Below are 13708 nucleotides of genomic sequence, written 5' to 3'. Positions count from 1 at the left end.
AGGGTACCTCCAGCACGAAAACCCGTGACTAAGCAATTTCTAATTCCGGCAGAATTTGACTCCACTTCTGGTGATGCAGTCCATGTCAAAAAAAAATTGACCCTGTTGCAACTATTATTTTCCGTTACTGCTACTGCTGTGAATCCCATGTCTTAACAGGGATTGCACCTTCACAGCACACATAGGCTGTCCTTATAGAGCAAATACAAGCCCTCCCAAAGAGCCTACAAACTGCAAACAAGATGACAGGGAACAGGTCAAAGGAAAGAAATAAAGCAGAAGGACAGTGATGACTTTGCACAGAGCCTGATGGCCACAGCCCACCAACTCGATGGGCTTTGTTAGGAATTTGTACATGCCATCAACTTTTACTATGAATTTCCATTACAAGAACCTGCTATTCAAATAACGACAAGCATCTTACACACTTGACTCCGGACGGCCAAGATTTGCATGCAAATAAGAATTCCACTGGTCTATTTTTACAATTTTTTTCTTTTTCAATCAAAATGAAGATTTTTTTTCCCAGTACAATTTCCTCTGTAAGGAAACAAAAATAATTTTCTTCCCCTGCACTTTATGGTGTAGACTTTCCAGCAACCCCTAGTTTTTATGAGCTCTCTCATATACCTAGCTTCTTGGTCCACCGTCTGACAGATTTGTACTTTGTCCTTCCCTAATGAGACAGTTCCCCAATTATCAAGCCGACAGGCAGTGTTTCTAGAAAGTTTCATCCTTTTAAGCACAGGATTCCCACAGGGTGATTGGCGAATTATCACACATTAAACCCATCACATACACAAACTTGCAGAATTTATTCCTGAACAAGCCATTTCCTTTTTTATTCCACCAGTTCAGTTCTCTCTTTTTTTTTAAAGTGTATAGTCAGTGTTTCATTAAACCCAACAAAAATAACTAACCTTTCTCCCTCTCTTCCCATCACAAAATCACCATGTTGCAGAACAACTACAAGAGTAACATCACAGAACAATAAAACAGAGAACTGAGCCTCCCTAGTAATGCAATCTGTTTATTAAAGCACCCCCTTATTTCTTTATACTATCTATAGTTTGTGGTCAGGCAGAAGACGAACCAGGTGGGTGGAAGGGCTATAGTGGCTTTTGTCCTCTGTTAATGCCACTTGGTACAGTATCTAAGCCCCAGCACCCTGAGACCTGTCTGTTGGTGGAAGTTCAAGCACTTGCTCAGTTTGGGGCTGTACTTGTCCCTGTCTGTACTCAAAACACTTCTGAACACCTAGGATGGGGTGGCGGAGCAGGGATATCCCTATTCAGGAGCCATATAATATCATACTTAAAAAAGGAAGAATCACATCAGGTCACACCATCATCGTTACCATAAATAATTTCTACGTAGTAGGTTACCATGAAACATATTCGCAACTGATCCGTGTATCCCTCTGAGCTGCTCCTGCCGCTCTTGGCCATAGAAAACAAACCCTGTAATACGCTTCAAGCATCAAATAAAACAAATCCGCTTCCTCCTAGGAAATATATACTGAATATATAACTGTACAGTGGCAGAAACAAAATTTAAATGGATTATTAAAAAAACACAGAAGTGTACACAAGTCTCAGAATATTACTGCATGTGTTGTATGTGTACCCTAAGCTGGTTATCTTCTCAGTGTCTGCACAAAGCCCTCCGTGGTGAGAAAGAAGGGTAGCCACATAGCAGGAGAAGGAGAAAACAAAGGCGTTTATCTCAACAGGAAAACCATTCCCAGTGGCACGCTGGCAAGGTGGTAAAAACAAATTGGCAAGGAGAAAAAAAAAAAGACAACCCAAAAAATTATGCAACTGTGTGACCAAAACAAAACAATAAAACACAACAGCATTAAAACCTTTTTTTAAAAAGGAATTCTGTTTGCAACATAAAGCAGTCTGTCTGCCTCTACACTGTACAGCCAGCTCCCACAGTGACTAGGCTGCATGCCGATTTCCACAAGGCTGCAACAGCCTTGCTGCCGGAGCTCAACCTTTTGGCTTTTGCAACCTTTGGGCTTTTTGGCAGCGCTTAATGCATTAAGAACCCAGGTTTCAACAAATGCTAGTGACGGCCCACGTACAGCCACTGACGGAGCCATAACGTTCCTAAACAATCTTCTCAGTGCTACCTAGCCTACCAGCTAGGTAGAAAATTCCTCGTCGTCTCTAATCTAAAACTCCATTCCTACAAATTCAGACTGTTACTTCTTATCCTATCCCCAGACAGGCAATTTATTAATTTTTACTCTTCAGTAGCTTTTTATGCATTTTTTTGTTTTCATGTAGTCTTCCTCTCCTCACCTTTAGTCTTCTATTCTCTAGACTTAAAACCCCCTCTTTTCCGTTGCTCTATTCTTGGTGCCATTTCTAACTCCCTAATCATCCCTGGCTGAAAATCTGTCTCCAGTTCCCCACACTGGACACAACAGCCCAGTTTGCTCTACTGAAGTAGAGCAATAGGTAACTTCACAGATCTTTCCTGTTTAATTGTCACTCCACAGCTGCTCCTTTCTTGGTTTTCCCCACAATAGAGTGACGTTGTCAAGTCACTTTTGATGCATGATCCACTATAAACTCCAGCTTATTCTCCGAGGAACCTCTGCCTAGGGCTACAATCATTCCTCAACCTTTCTTGGCTGAATGAGTATCTCTGTTTAGGTGTAACGATTTACACTTGATCTTGCTGAATACATCTCATTTAATGAAATCCTTATTGAAGAAACAGGATTGCGATTCAATCGGCCAAGATAATTTTGAAAGAAATGGTTGGGAACACATGCAACACACAGCAGCAGGTTCACCTTGGGTTAACAAAAGCATGGCCAGCTATAGCAATTTCTGTAACCAAAAGGAAAGATCATGACCTCCTCATCTGATGCAGATGTAAAAAGCCAATGTGGCACTTAAGCAAACTTAAAAACTTAATGCAGTAGCTCAATTTTTAAAGATATTATCTGGAAAATATCTAAGAAAAAAATTAACAAGCAAAAAAAAGAGGAAGGCTAAGCTGGAGAGAAAACTCAGTTTGAAAACATAAGATCAGTCATATCATAGCTTACAAGTTAAACAAATGTTTCAAAGAAACAAATTAAGTGGATTTATGATGCTGCGGAAATTTCCTTCCAAAGCAACTCTTCTGATTGATGGATATGAATTTATATCAGAAAACCAGATGATAGAATAAAGTCAACCTTTAGGAATTTCAGACTTATAACTCATTGCTATAGCAACGTTCTCAGCAGGAAATAAGTTTCCTTAAAAATGAAAAAATAAAAAAAATTGCTTGACTTTTCCCTAAAGCATAACTCTGCATCATGAGAGAACAAGGCAGTAAAGGCAAGACTGTAAAACAATCTGTTAGACCAATACGTTACAGTACACCATTCTAAGTGCCTTTCTACAATTCAAGCAAAATTCCTCTTTGATAGATTTTATAATTTAGAACAGGAGCAGCTGAGAACACTCGGCATTTGAAATTGATATTAAAAATTTAAGTCCATGAGTTACAATTGAAGATTCAGGCATCATAGTGGTTAGATACGTTTCCACTCAAATGAAGTTCAAAGAAACAGTGCAGCCTCTCAGAAGTACAACTTCCTTTTAAAGGTGAATACAAATACCAAGAATATCAGTGCATAGCTGCAAAGTCTATTTTTAAAATCCACACTTACAGGTGAGGACAAATATTTAAATCAATTAAAAAGACAATTTGGTTATTTCTTAAGTGCTATAAATGGATGAGTAGCAGGTACCTTACTTGATGTATTTCTACATGCTGCTCTAAATAACTATTAGGTTGTGTTTCAGTACAAACGAGTTATAACAGTATTGGTATTGACTTTGCCAATACCCGGACAACAACTAGAATTAAAGTAAATGACCCTTGTTTGCGAAAAACACCTACAAAAAGGACACAAGTCAAAACTCCCTGTAGATTAACGTAATATTTATATGAAAGGAATATTTATCTAACAAAGCCTCAAATAATACTTTAAAAGCACTGCATATGCACAGCTAGTTATATACATTATGTACACTGATTTAAGATCCCAGAAATGGATGCACAATGTGGATTTCAAAAAGCATATCCCGATCTTATTTAGCATGCTTTTGTAATAACCCTAACCAAAGCGCAGCATAAGCTGCGTGCACAGGAGGGACCCACTTTATCCAGAGTCAAAAGAGACAATCTACTCTCCCAGAAATATCCCATCATTACAGGTCACTAGCCATCCCACCGCCAAATGATGGCTTTTCCACTCGACCTGAAGATGAGCAAGTCAGCCCTTGAATAGGTCCTCTTACTTCTGAAGTATTTCTAGATGGTCTTTTACCTTTCTATCCTTTAGATAGAAGGAGCAAGGGGGGGGTGTTGAGAAGTAAAGTCCAGCTAAGAGGCTCTCCCTGGAGCAGGACTACCTTTTGCATTCATAGCACAAACATCCAGGCAGAAAGACAGACGGATATTTTTGGTGTGTGGGTTTTTTATGCAAACTAATCTAGTAAGGCTCTAGAATAGCATGAACTCTTCCCTACCTGACTCTAGGGATCCAACAGAAAATTTTCTGTATTTTGTATTTAACCCTGTTAATATATTTGTTGGTGGTAAGCAGGCCTCCTGCAACTCACAAAGCCGCATTCTTTGAGGATTTCCTCCAGCCCCCCCCCACTAGCCATAATTCTCCCTAGAGGTGGAGGTCAGAGAGCGCGGTCTAAAGAAATGCTTCTTGTTAAAGCTTTACAATTCACCCCCTGCCAACATGAAGCGATCCTGAAGACTGCAATGCCGAACGCAGTCCTGAACAACAGCAGAGCTATAGTCCCAAATAAAACTTCTCCGTTTCTGTAACCACCGCAGAGGAAGCCTGCCCTGCCTTCTGGGTGAGGGATCAGCACCAACTTCCCTCTCTGCAGCCCTTTTGACTTGGATCCCAGCCACAATAATGCACAGCATCTTTTTTTATTCTCTGTGTAGTTCAGAAAGTGTCTGTTTAACTGCAATCCCGGCTTCGACTGACATCAGTTGATTGAGATTTTTTCAACCACAAGCAAAGTCTGAATAAAGTATGCGGCAGGGAAGTGCTTGATGTTCAGAAAAGTTCCGGGGTATCAGATGGCTTCAAAGCAGTGTATGCAAAGAAAAGCAGGACAGGAGGTCCTCCAAAAAAGTCAGAGCACACAGAGTAAATAATTTCAAACACGGGACCAATTTTATCCCTGAAAACAGTGATTACAACTCCCGAAGCCTGCCCGATAACCTAACAATTAACTGGCCTGCAAGACTCTTATTTAGAAAACCAATACAGGAAACGGAAGAGTCATCTATTGGAATATTTTTACCATTTCTTCTTTCAGTGACGATTTGGTGCCTATAACGTAGTCCCAGAGTTTCAGGCAGCGGAGGTTTATTTGATGCAGGACAGCAATTGCTACTAGTGTGTTAGAGACCAACATCAAAATACAGTTTTTTACATTATTAGGAAATTATTCTGAGCATTTAAGAAACTTAATTTGCTTAAATGCCAACTATTTGCTCCTAAAAGAAACTCCTTGTGTTACCTTAAATATTTTTTCTCCTGTTGATCCGTACCAACTTAAGTGGAGATAAACAGAAACAAATGTCTCAAGTATCCACTTAACCAGACAGAGGACTGTATAAATAACAGACTCATCCAACACAAGGTTCATCCAGCACCAACGACCACACAAATAGTCAGAGAGTAGCTCAAGTGTCCTACAGTGGGCACAGCTACATAAACAAGTGCTAAGGAAAAAGGGGTGCATGTTTTTGGGAATGCTAGATAACAAGTACAAACATAAACTTGATTTTGGTAACCTAAAAGGTAGATGAGTAGATGACCTGAGAGAGACAAACTCCTGTATGAAAATAGCTGATATGGCATTTGATACCTCATATTGAACATAAAAGGTTTGAGGAAACAGGCGTGGGAGACAAATGTCAGGGGCTGTTTGATTTCTCTGAACAATCCTGCGGATGATCAAATTTGTTCCTAAGGCTCTTCTTTCTGCCTTAAAGACTATGCAAATCCTCGCCCATGGCTGGGCTGCTGGTGAATTATGAACCTTGGCAATCACACTGACTGGCATTTCATGACATTCCCTCATCTCATTTCTGGCTTTACCCATCGCATCTTCTTTTTTATACTGAGGTTATAACATTTTCAGATGAGATTTCAGTGCTCCCCCGAGTTAGCACAGAGTTGCTCTCACCCATGCCTGGACACCTTGGACGCGAACACAACCCAAATTAATATCAGTTACACCATTTAATTGCCATTGTGTCATACACACAATAACATTTTTGTCTCCCCCCTCTATAAAGCCGCACCTCACATTTTACACAGTATTTCAAGATCACTGCTTCCCTTCCTCAGTATGTAAAACATCTACATACACATACGCATAAATGGGTTTTGGTCTGTTCCGAATCTTATTCCTGTTCTCCCCAGTCCATTTTGAACAGAAACGACAACCTCTGTGGCATCCATCATTTCTCTATAGGCAGCTCAACAATATGTAATACTGAAACAAAGCAAGTGACTGCTGTAAATATATCTAATTTGAGGCTTATTATTCAAGACCATTTCCTCATTATGCTGGTTTTCCAGCACGCTTCTCCCTTTGACTATTTGCGAACTGGGTTATTTTTCCCCACCATATGCTACTTCATCTTTTCCCATGCCAAGTTACACTGTAGCTGTCAACTCTGGTTCTGACCTATCTTCCACTGAAGTGGAGGCAAAAACTCCCTTCTGGTGCTGTAGCGGATGCTGGATGAGGTTATATTCGCAGTCTCTGTGATCAATTGTCATCATATATCTCTGGCCTTTTCTAGTGTTTGCAACACTGCCTAATGTAGCATCATTTGTAAATGTAATTAATGAGCTGTTTATGTACTCTTCAAAAATCATTAATAAAGATGTTAAATTAAACTGCATTTAGTGGCGCACCCTGAGTCACCCTGCACACTTCTGTCCAACTTGATACATTGCCATTCATCATTACTCTTCATTCATAATGCCTCCAGCAATTCCATCTCTTATGACACAGTTCATATTCAAAACAATTTGAATTGTGGTGGGTTTTTTTCCCCCCTCTTTTTGCATTAATTCCTAGACTTGCTGTCCTTTCTGTTTTGAAGGCAAGTAACACATTCATGTTGTTACAATCCTTTCATGCCTTCTTGCTTCCTTCTCACTTGCTACTATTGCTAGTGCTCTGATGCTTTCTGGTTTAGTTAATTCTTTTAGTATACTACAACTTGCTATCATCAATACCTATTTATTTACATAAGTATACTGCTTTTCTTGCTTTTACTCAGTACCTATTTTAAAATTCCTCATCTTCCTCTTTCCCATGCTCATTTCATCTTCTTGTTAAAGAGGCCACCAAAATATGCCATCAATCAGCACAGCTGATTTTACAGTACTCATTTTACACAGGTAACCTTTTTCCCCAATTTTTGTTTATCTTATCCCTGTTGTAAATATATCTGTTGCCCTAATCCAGTCCACACTCAGATGTTGCCGATTTGAGTCAATCTGAGTACTTCTGTTCTCTCCACCGGGTCTCTGCAAGTCTCAGAAGTCTGTAGATATTTTTATTTGTGTTCTTTCCTTTTCCGCTATGTCTACTGTACTGGGTCTTGTGAAACCCACTTGCAATTCGTATTCTTTTCTTCAGACTCACAGTAATCTACTGCCCCTTAATTGAATGTATTATACATTTTACTTTGCTCCAGGTTTGATTTGTTCATCAGGGTAGACACTCAAGTAGCCTTCACTTCCCAAAGCATCACTGAAATCACTGGATTAAGGCTTTTCTGAACAGTCCATGATCTGTCATGTGGACTTTAAAATCCATATTGCTTGCTAAGCTTCCTAATGCTGGTATGAATGAATGGCTCTTGGCTCCTGTTCAGCTCGTGCAGCTGTGTTCTGCAAGTCTGGGTGTTGAGTATTTTCTCTCTCAAACAGGTGCACAGTCAACAGCTCTTAACCAGCAAGGAAATAATCTGTGGATGACTTCTGCTGTGGTCATCTTTTCTTACTAAACTATCAGGCTAGCTTTCATGAAACCCATAAGAATGACCACTCTTTATTATTCCATGTTAAATACCAGGCTACCACCTAGAATGTCCTAAAATTAAAGAATCGCAAGAGATGGAAGCATTACCAGCATGGAGCAATGCACACTGCAGTTCTTCCTTTCTTATTTTTTATACAATTTGTTCCCCCTCCCTCCCATGTTAGGAACTTTGTTCTCATTAACCTGAATGCCTCGGAAGAAGCATGTAATTGCCCAGAGCCTAAAGGCAAGAACAAGGAAGAACGTAGGAACAACAGCACAGAGATCTTACCGTCTCCAATGAGAATCACAGCAGGACAGAGGAACATCCTTGTGCGTTTAAATAATCCCAGAGAGGAGTTCAAAACATGCCCCCCCACCCCAATGTTGCTTTCAGTTCTAATTTATGTGCGTAGTATTAAAAGAAAAAAAAAAACCACACAACAAAATCAAGTAACAACTAAATCGGGTACCACCTCTCTTTCATGGGTGGATAATGGCAAAGAGAGGGCTCACTGGACAGCATTTTGAGAAGTACAGAGAGGACTTCATCAGCAGAAAAAACGAAGAGCGCAGTTAACTCCAAAAAGAAAGAAATAAGCCATATTCATCAGCTTTGGCTCTAAGGGTACATCTAACTCAGGCTCAAAGCCCTACACCTGTCCCGCCCCTCTCCTCAAAAAGCTTTATTTTCCACTTGTGATTTTTTGATGTTAATAGCTTTCCCTTACTGAGTATTTGACCCCGATATAACACCATTGGTTCAATTAACATTTTTTAGATTAAGTGTGTGTTCTAAGTTGCCAAACACACATGCTATCATACAACCAGCCGAAATGACCCAAAAGGTGTGAAGTCATGCCCAGGTGACAACTTCCTTCTTGGCTAAACGTTTAGGGAACTAACCTAGGGATATCTAAAGACTTCAGCTGCTACAGTTTGAGCTACAGAATCAAAGCTCCAGAGCTGGAGAGGGAACAGCTCCTTTATTCTGTGGACTTTGAAAATCTGGCCTTTTGAGGTAGAAAAATGTAACACATTTCAAGCAATCAAAGAACCTTTATCATTCAATGGAAGATCATATAACAGGCTATTTTATGATGGATTTTGGTGAGGGGGTGCTGTAAACATTGCCACTTGAGCAATACCTTTATTTTTAGGAAGAAACATTAATGGACAGAATAAGAAACAAATTAATCACTTCTCAGCTATTTGGGAGGCAACATTGTGTGCAGTTATCCACCCGACTAGTAGCTTCTGAGGTCTTTTTTAATAAATAATACTGTGTAAGAGCGAGCCACAGGAACAGCTCCCTCCTTTTCTTATTGGTTCAGTTGTTTTTACACCTACTACAAGGCCAACTTTCCTTATCTCCTAAAATAACCACATCCCTTTCTCTAGCAACTAAGTTGGGCCAAATGGTACTTAATTTCTTGCTTTTTCACATCACATACAGCAAGAAATCCTTCTGGAAGCCAGCTGTTATATTTAGAATTATTCTACAGCAAGAAAACAAAGATGCAAATTAGAAAAAATAATGTGTTCTCATAGACTACTTACAATTGATCTGATGTTGTTTTCTTTTGCCAGTTTCAGAGAGGATTTATAGCAATTTGCCAAGTTTTCTTTATGAGTGTCGGTGAGATGGCCTCTTGCAATCGGCCCAACAGTATGGATCACATCTGCAAGAAATAAAAAATAATTTTTTTTTTTTTAAATAGAGATCTTAAGGTAGTTTACTTATTTATTGCAAGTCAATCCATTCTGGTATTGTACCTAGACACAAAGGTAGGAATAGTATTGTAAGAAAATTATTATAACTGGAAACCATGTAATAAGTTACATCTTTGATAATTAAATGAAAAACAGTAAAGGCTAAATTTTGACATATTTAGACTGAAGCAAAAAATTAGGATAATGCACTAAATGCTTGTTATGTGTGTACTGCCATCCACATGCAGGATAAATGAACTGTTTTCATAAATACCCTAAATCTTTAGGGCTGTACAACTGTAAACATTGTACAACTGTGTGAAACCCCTAGTTGTTCTCACCTCTTGAAGGTCCTCTCACTGGGAAAGTTCACTACACAAAACCTCAGAACTTTGATGGCGATACACAGGTCATCTTTTTTGTCTAATACTTCAAGTCTTTTCTCAGCAGCCATTTTAAGAGGAGTAAGTTGTGACCTATGAATGTGTTAGTTATTCAAAGAATAACTCTTTGTTATTCTTGTGCTTTCCTCTCACATCAGACCAGATGGAGAGACCATGCAATAAACCAAAATATTCTGTTTGAAGAAACTTAATGAACAAAAAGAGAAAGTATAGTCAGGGAATATCTTAGGTATGATGCCTCTGGACTCATCAAAACCAGATGCTGCAATCAAAGTCTGTAAAGTGCTATAAGAAAAATGAAGTAAAAAGCCTGAAAACCTTGAAAAGAAATCTACAAACTAAAAGGTGTCACTTTTTTTTTTTTTTTTTTTTTTTTTTTTTTACACCCCCCACTTGACTAGAAGGAAGCACATTTACTTTTCAAACGTCATTCTTCTATAGCACATGTGAACACACAGGAATGAATTACAGTGGCAGGTACATCTTGTTTTTTTCCCCTTCCTTATCATCCCCCTACAATACACAGCAGCAGCAATAAGCAGTGGCACTATTTTTTTGCAATGTTGCCACAAAAAGATATTTGGCCAACGCTTTCAATTCTGGTACCGCTGGTCCCATTGGTTAGGTTGTGTTTCTGTCCCATATGGGACAGGTTTCCAAGCAACATCTGCTGTTGTTACACTCCAGAATATTTTAATTTACTCGCAAATCCTACAGAATTCACACCATTATTCTTTGTCCAAGCTGTCTTTGATTACTTCCCTCCAACCCATACCAAAGCACAAGTGAAAATGGTCAAATATTAAAATGTATGCCATCTTTTCTTTTTTATCCAGACATCATCTGTCAAGTCCTGGTCTCTACTACTTAAAAAGGTGGTTTATGTTCTAAGGCATGTTTTGAACATTTCCAAAACTTTTTCCTTACATTAGCCAGAAAGTATCGATATTCAGCAAATAAAAACATGTGAGAATGCCAGTGCCCAGAAACGCAGAGGAATCGGCTGTGACGGGAAACTGAAACCCACAAGACCTAAACTTCCCAACTGCTACAGAAAACCACCCTACTGAGAAGTAAATAAAAGGTTAACTACTCTTCTTCCCATTTTGATGACAGTAATTTTCCCCAGTTGTGGGAACAAGATGGACAGATTGGATAATTTCTGTTGAATGTCACAGCTGCCAGACAGTGACTCCAGCAAACCCTCCCTGCAGCATTTCAGGCAACTGAACCACCAAGTAGGTGTTGAGTCTTTATCCACTGAAGAGCAGGATGACAGCACGTGATCGTAACAAGCAGAATAGCTTCACTCAGGAGTTCAGAAAAGAGTTTTTTATTGTTTGTTTGTTTTTAAACACGCATTTTAGCTACTATAATAAACTGAGAACTATTAAGAGATAGCAAAAAAGAAATAGCACAGCTAGTTTAAAATTTGCTTCTGCTTGCAGAGATAAGGTTGTATGAGTACTGCCATTAGGAAAGACCATAATTTCAGACCATGACTACAGTCGTTTCCTTCAGGTTGAAACTTTCCAAGGAAGGTTTCTGTTTGGAAGTGTTGGCATTTGGCTGTTGGCAACTTCAGAGAAAGAAAAAGCTTCTCTTGACTTCTTTTTTCTTGTTATTTGTTTTTGAAAGAGGCAAGCTGCAATTACTGAGCAAGGGGGAAGGAATATACTAGTGAATCTGATCTCAGTCAAGGTCATTCTACATTTATAGACACTAAGATCAGAGGTACCGTGATGCATTTCAAATTCACAACACCCAGCAGCCAACAAGCAAATAAGGAATGACTATAAACCCAACTTTAAAAGAAAGTGTAAAAGATGAATAAATGAAAGAATCATAAGAGATTTCCCTCTTTCTGCTAAGGCTGAGTTAACTTGCATTTCAAGGTGCAGCTGCTTAAAAGCTGAAGCCTAATGGCTTACAGTATTAGTTTATTACTTAATAACAAGAAGGAGTTTTGGGGAACAGCCCAAGTACCAAATTTTTGCTTGAGTGTTTCTGTACAAAACTCCCCCTGGTATAGTTTCTAGATGCATTTCACTCATTAAATGTTTAACTCCATTCCTTTAGTCGTCCATTATTAAACACTAATTTTAAAAATTCTCAGGTCAATGAATGGGAAATGTTTGTCTTGTCATCTTTTTTTCAGAACTTCCTGATTTAGCATTTTCATGGTGCCTCATTACCAATCCTCTATCACTGCACCAGACACTTCACGAAAATAGGTAACTTTTAATGCAATTATTACCTTTTATGTTTTAATCTTTTACAAGCCCATCATAGGTGGCTCTTTAGACAGGACACTGAAGATGGTTATAAATTGGTTTATAAAATATCAAAACTTTTGTAATTGTTTACAGAGTATCATTGGCAAAAATTGCTTTACTTAGACACGTTATTATTCCAAAACACATGATCGAGTAAGATTTTACTAGCAGAGCAGCATTAATCACATGCCAGTCTCTTTCATGGTCAGCAGACTAACAAGAAAGTAATCATCTTGTATGTTGTCAATAAAATCAGTGTATCCATACATTGCCTAAACTATATGTTATTCTGCTCAAGCTATTCCACAATACGTTAAGGTTTGCAGGCAGGTAAAACCCTTTGAGATTATACAGGCATAAAGCAAACAAACAAGAAAATAAAACAGCTCTCCCCCCCTAGCCTATGCAGTTAATATATGAGGATCAGACTTCACAGGCTGAAGCAGAGCCATTTATTTTTAATATAATCTACGAAGACCGTGTCAATCTTCCAGCTTGTCTATCACAAAGTTTCTTTTCTGCTCGCACATTCCCCCCTCACCCAGCTGCACGGAGCTGGAGAAATTTGTATGCTACAGAGCTGGAGGATGGAGGAGGGTGCGTGCAGTGGAGGGGGAAGGTCTACAGGCATTTGTCTATGAGAAAAATGAAGGGGCAGAACTGCTGCTCTGCTACTCCAGCCACCTGCTATACAGCAGCCAGCCCCAAATGCAAACCTCCAGCACCACTGGGCAAGGACAAATATGGATGTGCAAGCCCTACTTGATCACCTTCCACACCAGTCTACCCGGGGCCAGAACGAGCATCCACCCTAAAGAAGCACACGGTCTTTCCGAAGCAAACATGACTTGCAGGTCGGACTTCAACAACAGTAAAGCACCATCGCAGGACATGTGCAGGGATGAGTTTCACTGCAGGAGAAGGCAAACCAACTGCAGACGGCAACAGAGATGGGAGCACCGGCCATGGGGATGAGCACGACAGGCTGAAGATACACTGCGCATGCAGAGGTACAATGGCATGTGTTGTGGTTTAACCTCAGTCGGCAACTGAGCACCACACAACTGCTCGCTCACTCCCCCCCACCCGGTGGGATGGGGGAGAGAATTGGAAGAGCACAAGTGAGAGAAACTCATGGGTTGAGATAAAAACAGTTTAATAATTGCAATAAAATGATAATAATAATAATACACAAAGCAAGTGATGCACATTACAATTG

At 39.5% G+C, this 13708-nt stretch overlaps 1 protein-coding gene across 4 annotated transcripts in view; it reads right to left on the bottom strand.

The window, feature by feature from the left end:
- Nucleotides 1-13708, bottom strand: part of MACROD2 (MACRO domain containing 2) — a 922980-nt gene that overhangs the window by 377727 nt on the left and 531545 nt on the right. For all 4 annotated transcript variants that reach the window (XM_019472914.1, XM_019472915.1, XM_019472916.1 and 1 more), the window contains exon 5: nucleotides 9657-9778. In XM_019472914.1, the coding sequence (XP_019328459.1) occupies nucleotides 9657-9778 (122 nt within the window). The remainder of the gene's footprint in view (nucleotides 1-9656; nucleotides 9779-13708) is intronic.

This window comes from Aptenodytes forsteri, unplaced genomic scaffold (genome assembly GCF_000699145.1).
Source record: "Aptenodytes forsteri isolate BGI_AS27 unplaced genomic scaffold, ASM69914v1 Scaffold5, whole genome shotgun sequence".
NCBI classification, from domain to species: Eukaryota; Metazoa; Chordata; class Aves; order Sphenisciformes; family Spheniscidae; genus Aptenodytes; species Aptenodytes forsteri.
This window is presented reverse-complemented; position numbering and strand designations above follow the sequence as displayed.